At 39.0% G+C, this 23701-nt stretch overlaps 1 protein-coding gene across 9 annotated transcripts in view; it reads right to left on the bottom strand.

Annotated features, from left to right (window-relative positions):
- The window catches only part of TANC2 (tetratricopeptide repeat, ankyrin repeat and coiled-coil containing 2), a 388431-nt gene that overhangs the window by 15204 nt on the left and 349526 nt on the right, over positions 1-23701 (bottom strand). For all 9 annotated transcript variants that reach the window (XM_046676045.1, XM_046676044.1, XM_046676048.1 and 6 more), the window contains 6 exons: positions 23262-23384; positions 22482-22718; positions 11060-11245; positions 8953-9046; positions 2368-2501; positions 1313-1436 (listed from right to left, as the gene is read on the bottom strand). In XM_046676045.1, the coding sequence (XP_046532001.1) occupies positions 1313-1436; positions 2368-2501; positions 8953-9046; positions 11060-11245; positions 22482-22718; positions 23262-23384 (898 nt within the window). The remainder of the gene's footprint in view (positions 1-1312; positions 1437-2367; positions 2502-8952; positions 9047-11059; positions 11246-22481; positions 22719-23261; positions 23385-23701) is intronic.

Here is a 23701-nt window from a genome sequence, read left to right as displayed (position 1 = left end):
TGCGCCCAGGATTCGAACCAACAAAACACTGGGCCGCCTGCAGCAGAGCGCGCAAACTTAACCACTTGGCCACGGGGCCAGCCCCTCAATAAAATATTTTAAAATTAAAGTATGTATATAGATTTTTAGACTTAATGCTATTGCACACAACAGACTACAGTATAGTGTAAACAGAGCTTTTTTTTTTTCTTTTAGAAAGATTAGCCCTGAGCTAACATCTGCCACCAATCCTCCTCTTTTTGCTGAGGAAGATTATCCCTGAGCTAACATCTGCGCCCATCTTCCTCTATTTTATATGTGGGATGCCTGCCATGCGTGGCTTGATAAGTGATGCATAGGTCTGCGCCTGGGATCTAAACCAGTGAACCCCAGGCTGCTGAAGTGGAGCGTGTGAACTTAACCTCTATGCCACTGGGCCAGCCCCCTGAATATAACTTTCGTATGCACTGGGAAACCAAAACATTTGTGTGACTCCCTTTATTTCCCTTTATTGCAGTGGTCTGGCACTGAACCTGCAATATATCTGAGGTATGCGTGCATAGATGTTTAGGTCCAGTTTACTAACAGGGATGGCTATTTGGAATGGAGTGATCAAGGCTGGCCACACTATCTCCTGCTTCATGTAAACGCTCAAGCTCCACTAGATGGTACTGCAGAGCCACCAGTGATTTGAGCTTTTCTATTGTAGAGGCCCACCATCACTTACCACTGTTTTGCATAGATGATTGAGGTCACAGTAATCAAAAGGAGCCTGAAATGCTTTTGATGGCGGTATGACAACGATCTCCTTTAATTTATTTCCCATTTAGAGGGAATATGTGAATGTTGGTAAATGTCAAAAGGGATTTATTACAACAGGAGGATAATAATATCCTGATTCCTCAAATAGGGTCCCATTGTTAACAACTTTCTTAACCTTCGTTTGCCTCCTTAGGATACAAGAAAAATATTAGTTGCGCAGGCTTACAAAAGAATTGATGAAGTTAAAGTCAAAATAAAGTCCCTGGAAGATGAACATTTATTGAGTGTACATTAAAAAATCAGTTTGGAGATTACCTATTTGAATTAAAGAGTTCAGAATATGTTAATTTGATAAGGATACCAAAAACCCCTTAAGCCATAAAGAAATAGAGAATGTCAGAGTTAGAAGGGTCCCCTGTATATGAGAGGAGAGGAGATGGACTTTCATTTCCTAACCAACTAGATTAATAATATCTATCCTTAACACCTCTTGGAATCCATCACTGGAAATCATGAGTTTCTTGGGTTATTATGGGCACTGACCATTCAGTTCTGGCATCCCAGGACTGACCTTGTGCAAGCAGAAAGTCCACAGTTCCTAGATGGCCTTCGGAAGCAGCCATCATCAGGGGAGTACGGCCCTGCTTGTCCGCCATGTTGACATCAGCTCCATGGGTGAGTAAAAGATCAACAATCTGTAAGTGCAGAGAAACAGGTATCAATTAGCCAGGAAGAGCTGCTAAGTAGACACATGCATGCTGTCCCTACACTGTGTGAATGCCCACTGCTGTACAGGTGAGTCCCCTCTACATGTGACTTTCCACTGCAAGAACCCCTTCTAGTGCCTGCACAGTCCTAGTACCATGTGATTTGATCTCTTGATTCTCTTAGGGACAGCCAAATGAGAAGAATTCAACTCTGAATGTTTTACGTAGCCACTAAGTAAAAAAGAATTTAAGATAACAAAGGCCAAGATGTAGACTAAACAATCCCATAATGAAAGCCCCAACAGAAGTCAATACCTATGTCAGTGTCATTTTATTAATCTCTAGGAGTTGCAAATGTGCCTGCAGTGAATATTTACGATAGAACTGAATATAATCAAGTGCTCTCATAACTCTTTAGCACGGTTTGGCTTCTAGAGCCTTTCTTCTACTCAAATACTTCCAAAGATTATTACTGATATGCTTTCCATTCCACCATAAGTGTATAAATTAGCATTTATTCAGAATCCAAATATCTGGAAAGGTCACATAACTTGAATTTACATACACCACATTTTCTGTTACCAAGTCTGAGAGACCTGCAAGTAAGTGGTTAGATCTGTTGAGATATGAACCTTCCAGAGAACCTGCGGATACTATGAAATGTGATAAAGAGGTTACTTCATGATCAGGCCAAAAGTAGCTAATCTTTCTATAAAATATAGATGATGATGATGATTTTGAATGTTAACTTTCTGACATATTCTCAATTAACCAGAATATTAATAACAAAGGCCAAGTCCTCACACCTGATGACTGCTGGGTAACCCAAACTTTGTGAATTTTTTTTGCTCTCTGCTTCAGAAGTTCCCACTTAGAACTCACCCCTGCCTGAGGGACTGGAAATAGGTACCCTGCTTACCTGCCAGTGGCCCTGGCGAACAGTGCTGAATAGGGGCACTGCCCCTCGGCGGTTTGGCTGGGCCACTGCTGCCCCTTGTTCCAAGAGCAGACGACACACCTCCAGTTTGCCCCTTCCGGCTGCAGCTGTCAGGGCTAAGGGCAGAGAACACAGACTGAGGACAGGTGGTTCTTGCCCTCTCCAGCCCTCATGTTAAGCACAGCACTATGTCTGTGTTTGATTAATATAACTGCTACTTTATCTCCAAGAATAATGATTTTATCTACTTTTGCCATGAAGGAAATTTTTAAAGAAAAATAATGAATAAAGTCACATTTAAATGAGCTTACAATATATAGAGACAATTATAATAACAAATTTATTGAAAAATCACCTTTGATTGAACTCACTTGGTTTCATTTTTCCTACCCAGACTGACTTGTCTGCTTTTCACCAACCTCTTTTTTGGTACCTCTTCCTAGCTACCAACCTTTTACTGGTCTCTGCATGGGTGGAATGCAGAAAGAAAGGCCTTTGCAGGGTAAGCTCTTTTTAGAATGAACTAGGAAACACCTCTGGCCAACCTCCACTCCCAAGACCTTAAATTCCAAGAATCAGGAATCACAGTCTAAGGGCCTTGGGGCCAGTTTTCATTCCTTTTCTTCATTAGTTTCTAGACAGAAGTTTCTAGTACATTTGCAACTATTTTTATACTACAGTCAGAATTGTTCAAGGTTAGTCTTAAAGATGGGAGAAGAGGAGTGACAAAGGTTCTTTTCTTCTGAATATAAAATAATGGAGTCATAGATAAAAAACAGCTATAGTTAAAACATTCTTCTTTTTGCTCTACTGTCCACTGTTTACGAGCTTTGCTGCAGTGGAGAGTCTGTGAGTGCCAATTTCATCCTCTGAGTATCATTTCAATAGTAGTAAGAAGAATTTAGAGATATACTTTCTACTAAGTCTGTATGTGAACAAATATGTATTTGTCTCATTTAACCAGGGGATCTCAAACGCATAGGGTGTGTTTTAAAAATGGATGAAGGTAGGGAGGATGGTAAACACTGTTAGAAGATGGCAGGAGTATGTTTTCAAAGAAAGAGGATAAACTTTTTTTCCGAACAGACTTGGAAACTTGATGTGGCAGTTAGCAAGTCCTTCCTTTATTATGGCCACCTACTCCAATGGCACATCAGAAAAGGATATTTGGTAGATGCAGATATTTCAGTTTGCAAATGTTGGTATCTAGTCAGGGAAGCAATTGAAATTCCAATCAAATGGTCACTTGTAATTTTTTTCATGTAGGTGCAAATTATGACATTTTGTCTGCAGGCTTAGTCAAATTTATCCACAACTGACTCATATGCAAAACCAAAACTACCTGTAATTTCCACTAAGATAAACTTTCAACTAATCTTTTCCTTCCTCAAGGATAAGAAGGGCTTATGAAGGAGAATGTGACAATTTTAGAAGATATATTCACTCTTAAACTAGACGTATCTACGCCTTGTCTTATGTGTATTTTCAGTTATATTTTTGACCTTTTGTGTGTTTGTGTGTGTGTGAAGAAGATTAGCTCTGAGCTAACATCTGTTGCCAATCTCCCTCCATTTTATGCAGGATGCTGCCACAGTGTGGCTTGACGAGTGGTGCTAGGTCCGTGTGGGGGATCTGAACCTGCAAACCCTGGGCCACTGAAGCACAGCACGCAAATCTAACCACTATACCACCAGGCCAGCCCCTGAACTCTTAACAATGGCATTTCTCTCCTATTCCTTACAGAAGTGCAGAGGCTTGGTCCTATCTGAGATGAGGGTCATTTCCAAGCCCTGAATGGATGAGTACAGGTATTGACGGGTATGATTATTTACTTGACAAAGAAGCTTTGTCTCTTGTTCTTTCAATCAAAGTTATCTTTCCTCTTTTTCAAGTTCATATTTCTAAAATTTCAGAAAAAAAAAACCCTTTAGTTCTTGGGTCAGAACACAAGAGTAGCTTAAGAACTTGGCTGGAAATCATCACACTGTACACCTTGAACTTACACAATGTTATATGTCAATTATATCTCAGTAAAGCTGGGGAAAAAAAAGAATTTGACTGGGTTAGACGCTCAGTAGGAACCATAAGAATCATCTTGTTGATACATAAAACAAATGATTTGGATCTAACTCCCATGTTCCGATCCCATTTAAAGTAGCTGTTAGGTGATAAGGTGATAATGTCCTATGTATGAGGGGGAGGGGGGCGTAAATACATTCTTTTTCACAAAAGAATTTATAGCACCCTGGAAAACACACACAGTATTTCAGAATCAAGCCTCTAACCCATGATTCCAGTTCATTGCACACAGCTGAAAATTCTCAACCAGTGCTGATCTTGAAAGTTAAACTTATACTGTCTACTCTAACCTGGAGTTGTATTGCTCTGGCTGGCCCATTCCAACCCACTGGATAACACATTTATATGAGAGAGAATGTTCCATTTGGCCTTTTTCTTTGTTTCTATCATCTCTGTTGCTTAGGTTATGACGTAATTTGGCAGGAAGCTCCAGCTGATAGCTGGACATGGTCATTAACACAGCTGGCCAATTTCATCTTAGAACTACAGAACTATGTAAAATGGGATCTGTACTTTCCAAAATCCAAGAGCAAGGAGTTGCTTTGGCTGGATCTTGTATGTCTTATCAAAAACTGTTAAAACCTTTTGAAAGAAAGAAGATTAAGGTAAAGCCAGTTCTGTAAAACAACAAACTGATTTTTAGAGCAAACACAGCAGTTTGGAGCCCAATCTCTTCCTGAGAGACCAGTGACAGAATTTGTTCCCTAGCTTGTCCGCATCTGATGAGATTATCTGACATCAACGGTCCTTTTTCAAAGGGAAACATCTAAAGAGTTTGAAGAGGCAGACAGGATGCAGCTCAGAGTTAGGGAAATAGCCAAAGTCTGCTTGGATGGAATGCAGACACTAAAGAGAACGCAGCGAAGCAAATGGTCCTTTTGCTTATCTATTTTCAACCTTGAAAGAGTACAGTACAGACAGGTCACGTAAGACCAATGGGAGGGAGGTGGTTGGGGAGACATAAACTGAGCACTGCTATCCAAAACAACATTAATTAGGTAAACATTTATTGAGCTATTTGTCAGACACTGTCTTTGCTCTCAAGAACTCATGGTTGAGTAAGGATAACAGACAAATAAAGAAACACAATACTATATAGTGTGATGAGCATAACAGCGATAAGTCCATGGAAGTTGTATGGGGTTTCACAGAGGAATAAGTGCCTGAGAAGGTCTCCAGGAAGAGATGACAATCTGAGCTAGGTGCGGAAGGAAAAACAGGAGACTTACAGGCATGTAAGGACATGGGGGAGGCATGCTAGTTAGGAAGAGCATGTATAAAGGCAGTGAGGTGGGAAACAGCATGTTTATTGCTATAGAGTTACTGGAGACGACAGGCAACAGATGAGGCTGGAGATCAGGACTGGTCTTTTTATGATACATTAAATAACTTCATGCTACAGGTGGTCAATGAAGCAGGAAAGCAACATGAACAGATTGTGGTTCAGAAAAATCACTTTGGCTGAAGTCTGGGAGATGAATCACAAAAGAGTGAGGTTAGAGACAAGATCAGCTGGGAGGTAGTTGCAATAATTTAGGTAAAAGATGATGAGGGCATGAATTAAGGGTATCTTGCTTATTTTGTGAGCTCTCGCTTCTTTGGGGTCATGGAATGGCTCAGGTAAGAGCTGATAGAAGCTTTTAATGCTGGTCCTGGTCTGTGCCCATAAGACAAAGGAGAGGAGGGAGTGGTGAACAATCTTGTCACCTTAATTGCTTTTCTTCTGAGTTGTTCTATAAGAAGTCTGTGAAAACCCTGTGGGACAGGAGGGGTCAGTCAGATGGTGAAAGCTGGATGTAGGAAGATGTTATCTGGAAGGATAAAGAGGCTGCAAAAGGAGGACAAAGGCAACTAGGACATTCTAGTGATCTGCTTTTAGAAAATCTGATAGAGAAAAATTACATCTCAATTCATATTTCACTATATGCTAAGAGATATTTCATTGATTCTAAGACACACTTTTTTCCTTCACATTTTAACACCTCTGAAATCAGGATGCATCTTACAATTGATGTGATAATAAAGAATTGTGTCAGTTTAATAGGCAGAGGATTTTTTTGTAGTGGCACATAAAATAATGGTTATATAGTTTCGTATAGTTAGTGGTATCTTAGATTTGATATAGTAAGTGATGCAGATTATTGAAAACATCATGACCATCATATTTTCCATAGGTAAAAATTTAGGCCAGGGTTGTAGCTATGAGACCCTAACCACCTGCAAGTCATAGACCTTCATTCACTATATAAGGGAAACATATATAAGATTTTGTCATTGGAGGAAACATGACAGTTCAATGAGTCATTATAAATTTTAAATGATTATGTGCTATAAGTTAGAAAGAAACATGTATACTTAGTAAATCCACCATTATAAATAGAAAAGCAACCCATAGTCTATTTTATACTAGTGGTGAGTTGTAGGGACATTTTTACATAGCAAAGACATTATTTTCCAGTTTTTCTGAAGTCAAATAACTTTTTTTTTTTTAGATTTTATTTTTTCCTTTTTCTCCCCAAAGCCCCCCAGTACATAGTTGTATATTTCTCGTTGTGGGTTCTTCTAGTTGTGGTTTGTGGGACGCTGCCTCAGCGTGGTCTGACGAGCAGTGCCATGGCGGCGCCCAGGATTCGAACCAACGAAACACTGGGACGCCTGCAGCGGAGCGCGTGAACTTAACCACTCGGCCACGGGGCCAGCCCCAGTCAAATAACTTTTTATAGATCAATAAATTATACTATGAATGAATTTTATTCTAACTCATAATTAAATAGCATTTCAAGTTTATAATGCTGAAATTATTTCATATAAATATCAAGTTAAACACAACACAATTCTGATTGCAAACAAACTGACATGAAACTTTGATTTTTTACAATCTTGAGATATGATACATATATAAGAGAATTAACGTAACAAACTTTATTGCACACTTTAAAGCATGAAATATTTTAAAAGTCCTGAGGCCATAAAGTTTTATTCTAATAAGAAATTCATATCAATAAAAATAAGTCTTCCACTTAGTCCACAACCTTCTTGAACATTTTTAAGGAATTCTTTCAAGTACAGCACTAGATGTGTTTGATATTCATCACTATGACTATTAGTCCTGTAATTCCTATCCGTTATCACCACTGGGCCACTACTTTTTTTTGCCCTCTCCAGTGGTTACATGTGCACGACCTGGCGGACAGGAGTCTGTTGGGAGGTAGAGCAACACTGTGCTGGGGAAGGCTGTGCTGATAGGAGCAGTGAAGCAACATGTCCCTTCTGTAGCTCCAGTTCACAGTATGCATACTCCAGAACTTGTAATGTCCTGGTCAGTCCCTTTCCCTCAGTCTGTCCTCTGGTTTCCCTCAGGGTGGGGTCCCAGAGACAGCAGCTGTCTCCAGCTGCACATTTTCTTTTAATCTCTCATGGACTCTTAAGCTGCAGCTGCCTGGCATCTGCTCCCTTTGGCTCTTACAGAGGGACGGATTGTTTGAGAAGTAAATTCCTGAGCTTGGGACCATTCTTCGTGATGTTAAAGAAGCTATGAAAACTATCTAAGATTTTTGCCATGGGTAGAAACATCACAATTGAACAGGTAATTACAAATTTTAAATGAATTCAAGTGTCTTCTCTTATTTTTAATAACCCTTTGACCCTAAACCAAAACATATACCCTTTTAACTTAGTAAAACAGTCTCCCTAAATTGGCCAACTCAATCTTGGTCTAATTCTCCTGGCAAATATGACACATATCTGTGGTGACTCTATAGTTTTCATTGCCCTGGTTTCATAAAAATACATAAAAGGTTACTAATGTTTCTCCAGATGTTCCAGTTTAGACATAGGGGAAAGACAATAATAATTTCCTGCAAAGGCCACAAGAAGAGCCTCTGTTTGTATAGTAAGTCCCAAGGAATATAGAAATCATTTTGCTACACACCAAGAGGGCTTGCACAGGGCTGTGCCTTACAGGGTGGTACCTTCATTTTGCATTTCAGATGGCAACTTTCCTCATAATGAATCAGTTTAACCACGTCAGATACCACTCTGCCATAATAACACTTGGTTAAGCCAGAGGTGTGGCTAAAAATTTAACCTCCTGGTTCACAACTACAGGTGGAAAGAGTTCTTTTGATGGGAGAAATATTTATTCCTAACAGCTACAAGGATCACATAAAGAGAAAGTCCACAACTATTTTCTGCTCTGGTTTGGCACATTGTAAGGAAACTTTCAGTCTTTTAAAAATATTTGGAAACAAGAGCAGGGGAAAGTTTTGTTTGAAAGGAGACTCCAGTACTAATGGTTTGGAGAATCCAAAGGGCAATAGGATTGAAAGAAGGAAATTGCTTGACTTTTTATTTTGGCTGAATCAGACTTTAATACAAAAGCCATAAGGCAGAGACTGCCAAAGGTACGCCAGAGAAAAAGTCAGGGTGGGAGATGCAGAGTGTCTCCACACATTCAAGAGAGAAGAGAGTAATGTCTGTGAGAAGTACCTGTCTCTCCCCAAAGACTGTCAAAGCTGTTGATCTGTGCTCTCTCCACTTCCTCCTCATCTTTTTCTGGAAGATCAAGTAGATAGGAGACAATCTGAAACAAGAAATTGTGTCAGCTCAAACTTCAGGTAGAAAACTATGCTACTGACACCAGCCTATGAGGTCTGGAAGATACTTAGATGATCAGTGTCATGAAATCTCTTGCACACAAAAGGAATCAGAACTGACTGTCCTAGCAAAGAAACCCAAAGTTGCCATGATGAGCATCTGTTCTATTAGGTACAGTTTACATGTTTCTCTTGAACACAATTCACTTATATAGCATGTGATTTTTTTAAAATTACATATTTCTCATATTTAAGTTCAAGAAACAATCCCTCATCCTCCTGATAAAATTACCAATAAATAAAGAGAAAACAAAATCAATAAACAGAAACCAAAAAATAAATATGGAGAAAACTGAGGGCCTGTATTTCTTCAGAGTAGAGCAATTATCTTCTTTTTTCCTCTCAGAAGTACAAGGACTGTTTTGGGGATAGTAAAGGGAGAATAGCTGCTAACAACAAAGGAAAGTAACAGCTCTGTTTCCAGGAATTTGACTATAGAGAGAGCTAAAAAGCCTCCCACAGATAATAAAAATTCCGATTTTACTAACTATTCCCTTGGTGACATATCAGGTAGGTTGACAGTGCAGTCCTATCACTGAGGCATCCAATGCAGTGATGAGCTGACTTGTACCAGCCCATGAAAGCGGATTGATAAGTTTTAAGGAATTTTGAAAGTCGGTTGTTAAAGATGTTTATTAAAAATTAAATAACAAATAAGTTATGTTAAAAACGAAGGCTAAAAACATGAAATCTCATAACTTCCTAGTTATTTAACTACATTTTACTATTATTTGTGCTCTTTAAGTTTTTTATATTTATTGTCTCTGTATGGTGGAAATACTACATAATGGTGTGCTAGTGTGTGCATCTCTTCCCAGCTTTGTGTTCAGTGATGTCACACTGGTAGCTTGAAATCAGCCATGGTGAGACTGTTTACACCTTGGAAACTGGCAAACATTACAATTCAGAATTTCATTTAGTACTAAAGCTGAAAGAGGTTCCAGTTTAATGAATATAATTTGTATGAAGGTGAGAAATAGTTTAATAGTAGATCACACATCAGATTTAATGACAAAATTATTGGGAAAAGGGCAAATTGGGGTGCAACTCCATTTATCAAATCATGGTTGAGTTGTAATCATAGGTTGGCTATGGATACAAATTTAGCAAAAATCAACAAAAGCATTCAATTAAGAGTATTGTATATTTCATTACTATTTGTAAACTGTGTGCTACATGTTCTTTACAACTAAAAAAAATTATCTTAAAGTAAAATTTATAATACATTTAAGTATGTAGGTACACACACACACACACACACAAACACACATACATTCCTGCTCTACTCCACTCCCTTCCCAAGAGCTGATTGTTAAACATTTCCTAGTACACTACCAATCCATGTATTTTGCCACTATATTATTACTATCATTAGTAAATAAATTAGCAAAAATACCATTTGTATAGTGTTTAACAGTTTACAAAGCACGTTTCATACCAGTCTTGTAAAAAAGAATTTATTAGCCTTACTTTACTGACGAGAAACTAAGGTTCTGAGAGATTGGGTAAATTCCCCAAGGTCCATAGCTACTGAGTAGCAAAGCTGGGATTCAAATCTGGTCCTTCTAAGATTCCAGATGTTGTGCTCTTCCCATTCTACATGCCATGTGAACGCAGGTCAACAAATAATAACTCTGAGCCTAGTGTCATTGTCTGTTAAGTAGTGGTGGAAAGTGGGGAGGAACTGGATTAGATAATTTCCAAGATCCTTTCCAAGTCTCATGTTCTATGCCCACAACTCTAGGTACCTTGGCATTTGAGAATTCAAGTGCTTTGGTGAGTCTAATCTCCCTATTCCTGAGAGCAAGGATCAAAAAGCTAGTTCATATTAATTAGGCTGGCAATTTTGCAATAATGCAACCCTTTTCTCCCAGTTTCCTAGGGCCTTCAACACATAGCTTGAAAAAAAGACCCCCAAATCTTATCACCTGCTTTCTTACCTCGGTGTAACCCATGGAGGCTGCAGCAATGAGGGCCTGTTGGATGGCGTGACTCTTCTTAAACACTCCTTGCTGCTGACCAGCCATTGTCCAGTCACACTGAATCAAAAACTTGACAACTTCCAGATGACCTCGGAGCGCAGCATGGACCAAAGCACACTGCCCATTCTTATCTAAGTGATCCACCTAAGCGGAGGGGACAGAGAAATCTGTGTGAACAAAGACTTGTGGCTGTACTCCCAATCTAGTCGCATCAGCCCATTGCACATGTCTGGACTACTAAAATTCATCCTTTCCCATTCCTTGAACCATCTCTGAGAAAATTTAGAAGATATTCTCCTACTCAGGCTAGATCATCATTGAGCTATAACTCTGGTAGATGCCCCTCTTTTCATAAGGTCAGGCTTTTGTTTTCATATCAAAATAAGCAAAAAAACAAAACTCCCAGCTCCAGCTTTGCTTTTCTGAGGTAATTCTCCTTTGTCCTCAAATAGTTCTTTTCGGACAAAGATTTGAAAGACTTGCAGGCTCTGTTGGCACAAAAAACTGTCTTTTGAGATCATGAAAGGGAAGAAAAACATTTTGAGGCTCCAATTTTTTGGTTTTCCAAAGAAGCAAAATATCTCATATCATGAATCACACATTTGACCAGGAAGCTTAGGCAGAGGCCACTTCTTTCTTCCAATGGGAGGGCAGAATCTCAAAGATCTGGCCCAAACGGCTAGAGGTACTCGGAGCTTAATGCTAGACTAAGTTTCAACAGCAGTTTTTACAACTGCAGTCTTGGGTACAAGTATAGTTCAAAAGAAGAGCCTAATTAAGATCAACCAACCATGAGGTCCCTAGCTACAAGTCTCAATAGATGAGCAGTTTTTTTCTGGCAAGTAGGCAGGTTCCCTTCCAGTGGTAGTTAGAGTACTTGAAATGTGAGTTCTGTATCTTGTTCTCTTCAGCTTTATTTCCACCCAGCCATCCATACAACAAATGTTTACTGAATGTCTGCTATGTGCAAGGTACCACATAGGATAAAAAGGTGAATAAGATAGTAAAATACGGATTCTGCTCTCAAAGATTTTCCAACAAGGTAGGGGAGATGTGACCAATATGACAAAAATCTGTCCAACAAAAAGGAATATGTAATAAATGTCATAAAGAAAGTAAAAGTGTAATAAAATTTCAGAGAATTCCCAGCTAGAATCAGGAATGGATTCAGAAGGAAAGTTGCTACAGTGTGAATGTTTATGTCCCCCCAAAATTACATGTTGGAATTCTAACCTCCAAGATGATGGTATTATGAGGTGGAGCCTTTGGGAAGTGATAAGGGCTCTGCCCTCATGAATAGGATTAGTGTCCTTATGTAGAGGCTCCAGAGACCTTGCTTGCTCCCTTCCACCATGTGAGGACAAAGGGAGAAGGTGCAGTCTGTGAACCAGGAAGCTATCACCAGACACCGAATCTGCTGGAGTCATGATCTTGGGACTTATCCTCCAGAACTGTGAGAAATAAATGGTGTTTATAAGCCATTCAGTCTATGGTATTTTGTTATAGCAGCCCAAATGGACTAAGAAAAGGTCTATCTCAACTGACTGAGATAGGAAATGATTAATTCTAGTTTTTGTCAGGGTCGGGGGTACATGAACGGGAAGTTTAAATTACAAAGTTGAGAGAGTCTTTTGAGACCAGAGCATAGATATTTTTGAATGCCAGGCTAAGTGGTCTAAATTTTAATCAGTAGGTAATGGAGAGTCATTGAGAATTTTCAAGATCAGAACTGTATTTTCAAAAACTAAGAGGATGAGGTGATGTTAGCAACACGGCAGAGTGAGCTGTCCTTTTCTCTCTCCCCCTTCTGAACTGCAACTAAATGGACATTCACTAACCAATGGAGGAAGCCCATACAGCACAACAGGACACCTGAGAGACTATGCAGCTATAGATCTGAGGGTGGATTGACTGACCCTCTGGGAAGTGGTGGAGATAGGTGAGCACTCCCTGCCCTCCTCTGGTAGCCCCATGCATCTGCACAGATGCTTTTGAGCCTGGCACAAACCCCTCAAAAGTGGGAACATGCGCCAGGGCAAATGTAGGAAGAGGCAGTGGCAGCCCTTAGTCCACTGGTGATGGCTTTCCCTGTGGGGCGGGGGGTGGGGGAGCCCACCATGCCCCTGCAGACCCAAGGAGTGGCCCTAGCTCCTCCAGGTGAGGAAGCTCCCCACCAGCAAGCAGTCCACACAAGCACCTGAATGCTCCCCAGGCTGGTGCAAGCACCTATAATACTCCCACAGCTTCCAGCAGACGGGGTGGGACCAGAAACTCTTCTGCTTCCCTCTAGTGGTAGCAGGTGGAATCTGTGATCTAATACTACCACAAAGGCCCTGACAAAAGATCAGTTCATCAAACACCATGAGCAACTGCAGCAACAAACCAGACTAGAAGGAAAGTGACCATTCTCCAGAAACCAATCCTGAAGGCACAGACATTTACAATCTAAATGACAGAGAATTCAAAATAGCTGTCATAAAGAAACTCAATGATTTACAAAAGAACACAGAAAGGCAGTTCAGTGAGCTCAGGAATAAAATGAATCTCTTCACTGAAGAGACTGAAACTATTAAAAAAATCAAGCAGAAATTCTGGATATGAAAAACACAATTAATGAAATAAAAAATAATTTAGAATTATTAAAAAATAGAGCTAATGTTATGGAGGAAAGAACTAGTAATTTAGAGGATAAAAATAAAGAAATTCTACAGGTGGAGACAGAACTAAGATTTTTAAAAAATGAAGGAGGGGCCGGCCCTGTGGCTGAGTGGTTAAGTTCGTGTGCTCTGCTGCGGTGGCCCAGGGTTTCACCAGTTTGAATCCTGGGCGTGGACATGGCACTGCTCATCAGGCCAGGCTGAGGTGGCATCCCACATGCTACAACTAGAAGGACCCACAACTAAAAATACACAACTACGTACCAGGGGGCTTTGGGAGAAAAGGGAAAAATAAAATCTTTAGAAAAAAAAGAAAAGAAGGAATTCTTCAAGAAATATTTGACTCAATTAGGAAAAACAACGTAAGGATTACAGGTATTCCAGAGGGAGAATAGAGGGAGAAAGAAGCAGAGAGCTTGTTCAAAGAAATAATAGTTGAGAACTTCCCAAACCTGTGGAAGGAAAGGGATTTACAAATATATGAAGCTGGGGCTGGCCCCATGGGCAAGTTGTCAAAGTTCTGCACACTCTGCTTTGGCAGCCCGGGGTTCATGGGTTCATATCCCATATGCAGACCTACTCTACTCATCAGCCATGCTGTGGAGGCATCCCACATACAAAGTACAGGAAGATGGGCACAGATGTTGCTCAGGGCTAATTTTCCTCAAGCAAAAAAAAAAAAAAAAAAAAAAAAAAAGAGGAGCATTGGCAACAGATATTAGCTAGCTCAGGGCAAATCTTCACACCCACAAAATTAAGTTCTTCCTTTGAAAAACAAACAAACAAACAAAAACACAGACAAATACATGAAGCTAATAGAAAGTGTAATTATATCAAAGCTAGGCATATAATAGTAAAACTGGCAAAAATCAATGACAAAGAAAAAATATTAAGGGCAGCAAGGCAGAAGAAAATAACCTACAAGGGAAACCTTGTTAGGCTTTCAGTGGATTTCTTGGCAGAAACCCTACAGGCTAGGAGAGAATGGATGATATAGTCAAAATATTGAAAGACAAAAACTTTTAGCCCAGAATACTCTATCCAGTGAAACTTTCCTTCAGATATGATGGAGAAATAAAAGCTTTCCCAGATAAGCAGAAGCTGAGGGAGTTCATTGGCACTAGACCTCGCCTACAAGAAATAATTAAAGATGCCCTCCCACTAGAAACAAAAAGGCAAAGGTCTACAAAACTTTGAGCAAAGAGATAGACAAAATCAGAAAACTGCAGCTATCAGAACACGGAGGCAAATACTCAATTATAACTTAAAAGATAAAGGGAAAGAGAGCATCAAAAGTAAGTATAAACACTTCAACTTAGTTACAAACTCACAACACTAAAAACAGAAAAATTTGCAACAGCAATAACTCAGAAGGGGAAGAAGATAGGGATGGAGATAAGAGGCTATGAGAAAATGGACTATTTCATCTACAAGATCTTTTATACAAACCTCATGGTAACCACTAAACAAAAAATCAGAGCAGAGCCACAATTCACAAAAAGAGAGAAAACTGAGAAAACCTCCTCAGAAAACCAAGAAAATGAAATGGCAGTCAGAAATAGAAAGGAAGAGAAACAATGGAAACATAATAACCATATATAATTAGACATAACAACCAAACAACCAGAAAACAAGAGATAAAATAGCAGTATTAAGCCCTCATATCAATAATCACTCTAAATGTAAATGGATTGAATTCTCTAATAAAAAGACAGAGTAGCTGGATGGATTAAAAAATAAGGCCCAAAAATATGTTGCCTCCAGGAAACACATCTCAGCTCTAAAGAGAAACATAGGCTCATGGTGAAGGGATGGAAGACAATACTCCAAGATAATGGAAAACAAAAGAAGGCAGGTGTTGCCTACTTAGACAAAGCAGACTTCAAGTTGCAAAAGACAATGAGAGACAAAGATGGGCAGTATACAATGGTAAAAGGGACATACCATAAAGAGGACATAACACTTCTTAATATCTATGCACCCAACAGAGGGGCACCAAAGTACATAAAACAATTATTAACAGACCTAAAGGGAGAAATTAATAGCAAAACAATAATAGTAGGAGACCTCAATAACCCACTTACATCAATGGACAGATCATCAAGACAAAAAGTCAACAAGTATATTTAAATGAAACACTTGATCAGATGGACTTAATAGATATGTAGAGAACATTCCATCTAAAAACAGCAGAATACACATTCTTCTCAAGTGCACATAGATCACTCTCAAAGATAGACCATATCTTGGGAAACAAGGCAAGCTGCAATAAATTTAAGAAGACTGAAATAATCTCAACCATCTTTTCTGACCACAATGCTATGAAACTAGAAATCAACTACAAGAAAAAAACTGGGAAAGTCAGAAACATGTGGAGACTAAACAACATGCTACTGAACAACCATTGGATCAATGAAGAAATCAAAGGGGAAATTTAAAAATACCTAGAGACAAATGAAAATGAAAATACAACATACCAACTCTTATGGGATGCAGCAAAAGTGATAATACGAGGGAAATTCACAGCAGTATAGGTCCACCTCAACAAACAAGAAAAATCTCAAATAAGTAACCTTAAACTGCATCGAAGAGAACTAGAATAAGAAGAACAAAGCCCAAAGTCAGCAGAAGGAGGGAAATAATGCAGAAATAAATGAAATAGAGACTAAAAATAAACAGTAGAAAGGATTAGCGAAAACAAGAGCTGGTTCTTTTAGAAGACAAACAAAATTGACAAACCCTTAGCCAGACTGACCAAGAAAAAAAGAGAGAAGCCTCAAATAAATAAAATCAGAAATGAAAGAGAAGAAATTACAACAGACACTGCAGAAATACAAAGGATTATAAAAGCATACTATGAAAAACTATATGCCCACAAATCAGATAACCTAGAAGAAACAGACAAATTCTCAGACTCATACAACCTCCCAAAACTGAATCAAGAAGAAATAGAGAATGTGAATAGACCAATCACAGGTAAAGAGATTGAAAGAGTAATCAAAAACCTCCTGAGAAACAAAAGTCCAGGACAAGACGGTTTCTCTGGAGAATTCTACCAAACAAAGATTTAATACCTATCCTTCTCAAAATATTCCAAAAAATTGAAGAAGAGGGAACACTTCCTAACTTATTCTACAAGGCCAACATTACCCTGATACCAAAGCCAGACAAGGACAACACTAAGAAGGAAAGTTACAGGCCAATATCGCTGATCAACATAGATGCAAAAATCCTCAACAAAATATTGGCAAACCAAATACATCAATACATTAAAAGGATCACACACCATGATCAAGTGGGATTTATACCAGGGATGCAGGGATGGTTCAACATCCGCAAATCAATCAATGTGATACACTACATTAACAAAATGAGGAATGAGAATCACACAATCACCTCAAGAGGTGCAGAGAAAGCATTTGACAAGAACTAATATCCATTTATGATAAAAACTTTCAATAAAATGGGTATAGAAGGAAAGTACCTCAACATAATAAAAGCCATATATGACAAACCCACAGTCAACATCATATTTAATGGTGAAAAACTGAGTCATCCCTCTGAGAACAGGAACAAGACAAGGGTGCCCACTCTCGTCACTCCTATTCAACACAGTACTGAAGGTTTTGGCCAGAGCAATTAGGCAAGAAAAAGAAATAAAAGGAATCCAAATTGCAAAAGAAGAAGTGAAACTCTCGCTGTTTGCAGAAGACATGATTCTGTATATAGAAAACCCCAAAGAATCCATCGGAAAACTATTAGAAATAATCAACAACTACAGCAAAATTGCAGGGTACAAAAATCAATGAAAAACAATCAGTTACATTTCTACACACTAACAACAAACTAGCAGAAAGAGAAATCAAGAATAAAATCCCATGTATAATCGCAACAAAAAGAATAAAATATTTAGAAATAAACTTAACCAAAGAGGTGAAAGACCTGTACACTGAAAACTATAAGACATTATTGAAAGAAATTGAAGAAGACATAAATAAGTGGAAAGATATTCCATGCTCATGGGTAGGAAGAATAAATATAGTTAAATTGTCCATACTACCAAAAGCAATTTACAGATTCAATGCAATCCCAATTAGAATCCCAATGACATTCTTCATGGAAATAGAACAAAGAATCCTAAAATTTACATGGAACAACAAAAGACTCCAAATAGCCAAAGCAATCCTGAGTGAAAAAAACACAAAAACGCTGGAGGCATCACAATCCCTGACTTCAAAATAAACTACAAAGCCATAGTAATCAAAACAGCATGGTATTGGCACAAAAACAGACACACAGATCAATGGAACAGAATCGGCAATCCAGGAATAAAACCACACATCTATGGACAGTTAATCTTCGATGAAGGAGCCAAGAACATACAATGGAGAAAGGAAAGTCTCTTCAATAAATGGTGTGGGGGGCTGGCCCAGTGGCACAGCAGTTAAGTGCACATATTCCGCTTTAGCGGCCTGGGGTTTGCCAGTTTGGATCCTGGTGTGGACATGGCAATGCTCAGCAAGCCATGCTGTGGCCGGCATCCCACATATAAAGTAGAGGAATATAGGCACGGATGTTAGCTCAGGGCCAGTCTTCCTCAGCAAAAAGAGGAGGATTGGCAGCAGATGTTAGCTCACGGCTAATCTTTTTTTTTTAAAAAAAAAAAATGGTGTGGGGAAACCTGGACAGCCACATGGGAAAAAATAAAAGTAGACCATTATCTTGCATCATACACAAAAATTAACTCAAAATGGATTAAAGACTTGAATGTAAGACCTGAAACCATGAAACTCCTAGAAGAAAACATAGGCAGTACACTATTTGACACTGGTACTTAGCAGCATCTTTTCAAATACCATGTCTCCTTGGGCAAGGGAAATGAAAGAAAAAGTTAACAAATGGGACTACACCAGACTAAAAAGCTTCTTCACAGCATAGGAAACCATGAACAAAATGAAAAGACAACCCACCAACTGGGAGAAAATATTTGCAAATCATTTATCTGACAAAGGGTTGATCTGCAAAATATATAAAGATCTCATACAACTCAACAACAAAAACACAACCCAAACAAAAGATGGGCAGAGGATATGAACAGACATTATTCCAAAGGAGATACACAGAGGGACAACAAATACATGAAACGATGTTCAACATCACTAATTATTGGGGAAATGCAAATCAAAACTACAATGAGATATCACCTTACACTGGTCAGAATGGCTATAATTACCAAGTCCAAAAACAACAAATGTTGGAGAGGATGTGGAGAAAAGGGAAGGCTCATACAGTGCTAATGGAAATGCAAACTGGTGCAGCCACTATGGAAAACAGTATGGAGAGTTCTCAAAAAATTACAACTAGAAATATCATATGATCCAGCTATCCTATTACTGGCTATTTATCCAAAGAACTTGAAATCAATGATCCAAAGAGATTTATGCACCTCTATGTCCTCTGCAACATTATTCACAATAGCCAAGATGTAGAAGCAACCCATGTGCCCTCCTATGGATGAATGAATAAAGAAGATGTTGTATATAAATATATACAATGGAATACTACTCAGCCATAAAAAAGACAAAATCGCCCCATTTGCAACAACATGGATGGACCTTGAGGGTATGATGTTAAGTGAAATAAGCCAGACAGAGAAAGAGAAATATTGCATGATTTTACTCATATGTGGAAGATAACAAAAACATGGATAAAGAGAACAGATTAGTGGTTACCAGAGGGGATGGGGGTTGGGAGGTGGGTGAAAGGGGTAAAGGGGCACACATGTATGGTGACGGACAAAAATTAGACTACTGGTGGTAAGCACAAAGAAGTCTATTCTGAAATTGATAAATAATAAGGTACACCCCAAATTACACAACGTTATAAATAAACAATTATGATCTCAATAAAATTACTGGGGGAAAAAAAAAACTAAGGGGATGAATAAAAGGAATCTTGGCTCCTTGGTGAAGTGGTGGATCCCAGGGCTGGGGGAGTAACAGTAAAAGATGAGTCTGGAACATCTTTCAGTGCCAGACAGTAGAGAAGTGCTCATAAAATAATGAGAGGAAGTTGAAAGGACACAGGAATCAACTTGATGGAGCTCCCAGTGGCCAAATCTGGGACAATGTGAGCAACGAAATAAATAATAATTGCAATGGGTTATAGATCGTAGTATAAAATAAATATCTAGGAATCCATAAATAAATGGTGTTATAAATAAATAATTGAATAAATAAATACATGGAGGAGAAGGGACAGCTCTTCCTTACATTAGGAATATAATTAATAAATGTTGAAAGAATGAGAGAAATAGCTATCACCATTAGGCAAACACCATAACAATAATTATTGCAGCAGGAATCATTGATGAATCCTAAAATTAGTGGACAAAAACATGAGAAACAAGATATCTGCCTAGTTTCAAACATCTCCCTAAAACATAATTCTTAATTACAAAGCCTTTTAAAAAAGGCTTTATTGGGGGCTGGCCCTGTGGCATAGTGATTAAGTCCAGCGTGCTCTGCTTCGGCAGCCCAGGTTCACAGGTTCGCATCCTGGGCATGGACCTAGCACTGCTTGTCAAGCCATGCTGTGGAGCATTCCACATAAAACAGAGGAAGACTGGCACAGATGTTAGCCCAGCAACCATCTTCCTCAAGTAAAAAAAGAGGAATATTGGCAAAAAATGTTAGCTCAGAGAGAATCTCCCTCAAGCAAAAAAAGAGGAAGACTGGCCACAGATGCTAGCTCAGAGCAAATCTTCTTCACCAAAAACAAAATAAATAAATAAAAAAGCTTTATCACTGTTAATTCTCACACTGACCCTAATAATCCTTTTTATAGATGGAAGAAAGTGAGACAGAGAGGTTAATTGATTTGTGCAAGCCCTTATAAAGAGTAAGTGTGAGTGTGGGCTTTGAAAAAGTTTAGTTTGATTCCGAAGTTTATGATTTTAATGACTTGCCTCCTCTTTCTCTCATGGGAATCAGACTACAAGTGGTTAGGGAGGAGTAAGGAAGCAAGGTAAGGAAGCAGAGATGACTCTTAGGACAGATCTGGTGGACTCTGAAGGGAAGAGAGGGGATGGATGATAGCTTCTGGTTAGCAGGCAGAGAGGGAAGTTTCTCTTTCAGGTCAGAAGAGATTCATAGGTTTGTAGAAATCGAGAAAAAAGGTAGTGTGAATTTAGGAAAAGAATGAAATGAAAAGTGAGAGAATGAGCAACATAACTGAGATAAAAATATAAGTGGAGGCAATTACTGTGGAAAGGAAGGTAAACACTTCCTTCTTTGAGGCAGAAGTAAAGATGAGTGTAGAAAAGATTAAGAGAATTCTGACATAAAGGTACATTGAGATGAACTCAATCTCAGTAATGTAGGAGGGCAAAACAGGATTGATAGGTTCTTGAGAAGAGTACAAATGATTTACATATCTGCTCTGGGGAAAATGAGAAATGAATAAAATGATAACTGAGCAGCAGAAAAGACCGGTGGAAATTAGAATATGAATTTACAGCAACAGTAATAAGGTCCAGTTGTCATTCTGTTTCTAGAGGTGTTCATTCAAACGACTGGGACATTATAGGCGGACCATGATTGTGTCAAAGTAAACATTTAAGGCTTTGGGATTTCACTGAGAGTTTCAGCTCCAGTTTCCAAAAAAAATCTCAGGAGTCCTACTTTCCTCACTGGTAAAAAAATCAAACACCTCAGAGTGAGGTCATACATTTTACTGATATTTTACTGCAAAACCACCAAAATCCACAGTTTGTTTTCAGGACTGAAACAAAATACCAGGAAACTACAATTTTTCCCAGAGGTCTATATTTTTGAGACCAGCATTTTTTTTTTTTTTTTGAGGAAGATTAGCCTTGAGCTAACTACTGCCAGTCCTCCTCTTTTTGCTGAGGAAGCCTGGCCCTGAGCTAACATCCGTGTCCATCTTCCTCTACTTTATACGTGGGATGCCTACCACAGCATGGCGTGCCAAGTGGTGCCACGTCCACACTTGGGATCTGAACCAGCGAACCCCAGGCTGCCGAGAAGTGGAATGTGTGAACTTAACCACTGTGCCACGGGGCCGGCCCGAAACCAGCATTTTTCTTTTCACCAATATTTTGAAATTGAGTTCTTTTATATCAGTGGCTCTTGAGATATTATAAAGCAAACACAGTTTTTAGAAATGTTTTCAGAGATTTAAAATATACTAACAGAAACACTTCTGATTGCCTCTGGTCAGTCTGAGTATAAATAAGGAGAATCATCTTCTCCCCAACCTCTGTGGTGGAGTCTTCAAGGATAGGATGAGGGAGTCTGGGCTCTGTTCTTGTCTCCATGGCTAACCTTTCTTCTCTACACATGAAAGGCTTTGTGTCTGCAGGCACCATTCAGTTCAGACTTCCCACTACAGTCTCCCTATTCCTCCACTTCTCCTTCCTCACTCTGAGCTCAGTAGAGGATTTCTTGGTTGTTAGGTAGGGACTTCTCGTGGCTTCTGATAAATGAAGCTTCCTAAGTGCCTGTCAAAGGTTTAGGACTGTGTCCAGATGCAGCGTGGAACTGGCAATGGCAAGTGGGCAAACACTGGGATGTATGCAGAGCTAGCACTCCCTTTGATCTGTTCCATAATACCTAGACGCGTGGGGTGACACAGCAGATAAGGAAGACTACAGCAGAAGAGAGAAAAAGGGAAGAAAAAACCGGCAGTCAGGCAGCCACTACCTTGGCTCGTTTCTTGCACAACAGCACAACGATGCTCAGGTAGCCTGCCGCTGCGGCATAGCCCAGAGGAGTCAGACCGCTTTCAGAAGATGCGTCCACATTGGCCCCAAACTCCAACAGCAGGGCCACCATTTCTGTGTAACCAAGATGAGACTGTACACATAGAATTGGAGCATTATTTAAAACCTCTGTCCGGTAATTAATGTTGGCACCTCCCAAAATCAGCAGTCGGCTGACCTAGAAATAAGTAAATAAATAGAAGTAATATTCAGACAAATATCAGTCACATCCTATTAATCAGCCTTTATTAAGTACCTTTATTAAGGACCCCACAATAGTATCTAGGAACATTTAGTAACTGATTTATTTTATAATCTTTATTTGTTCCTTTTTCAGTACTTTGTCTTTGGAAAGGAATGCACAATGTCTCCCTTATATAAACTGCTCAGAAACCGTAACAAAAGCCAGCCCTACTGTAATGCTGAACGCTGGCCTGATAGTCAGAAAAGCTCGGACCAAAACAAGGCTATCTGAGGTCCATGTACTCAGGACGCAACAGGACTGACCCTATAAACGAGAGTCAGCTTACAGAAGGTCAGTAGGTTTGGTCTTCAATTCACAGAATAAATTGTAACAAAATACATTAAATTATCAATAAAAGGCTAACTAATAGGAGACAGTCTAAGGTAAGAAAAAATCAATTAAATAGCCACTTAAATGTCCTTCTAATTTCATTTTTCAGTTAATTCTTTAATCTGTCTGTAATTTATATGCATTTACCTTTATATTTGGAGTGTAGAGATTTCGTAAAGATGCCAACGCCATGGAAAGACCTTCTGTGCTATAGGAGATCCAGAGACCTTGGAGGATTGAGGATGATACACCAACTTTTTTACTCAAACCCTGAAAAAGAAATATAAACATGTCAATTATTAGCCCAGTTAAAAAGTACCATCAGTAGTAAGTTAGTGACCTCCAGGTTTATGGTACTAACAAATGAGAGTGGTGTCTTGCCCTAACAACATCCATGCCCAGCAAAACCAATCCAAAAATAGGGACAAAGATTAGTCCTGTAGGAACAAGTTAACTTAAATTGTCTCTATCTCAGCAGTTTCTGGCAACAAATCTACTTAATATCTCTCTTTTATGCTTTACCTGGATGTAATTTTCCTCCCACATCGTTTCAATTAGCCTTCTTGAATCAATCTCTTGAATTCAAG

Source organism: Equus quagga, chromosome 11 (assembly GCF_021613505.1).
Source record: "Equus quagga isolate Etosha38 chromosome 11, UCLA_HA_Equagga_1.0, whole genome shotgun sequence".
In the NCBI taxonomy this organism is placed as follows: Eukaryota; Metazoa; Chordata; class Mammalia; order Perissodactyla; family Equidae; genus Equus; species Equus quagga.
The sequence above is the reverse complement of the archived record's forward strand: the minus strand, read 5'-3'. Positions and strand labels throughout refer to the sequence as shown.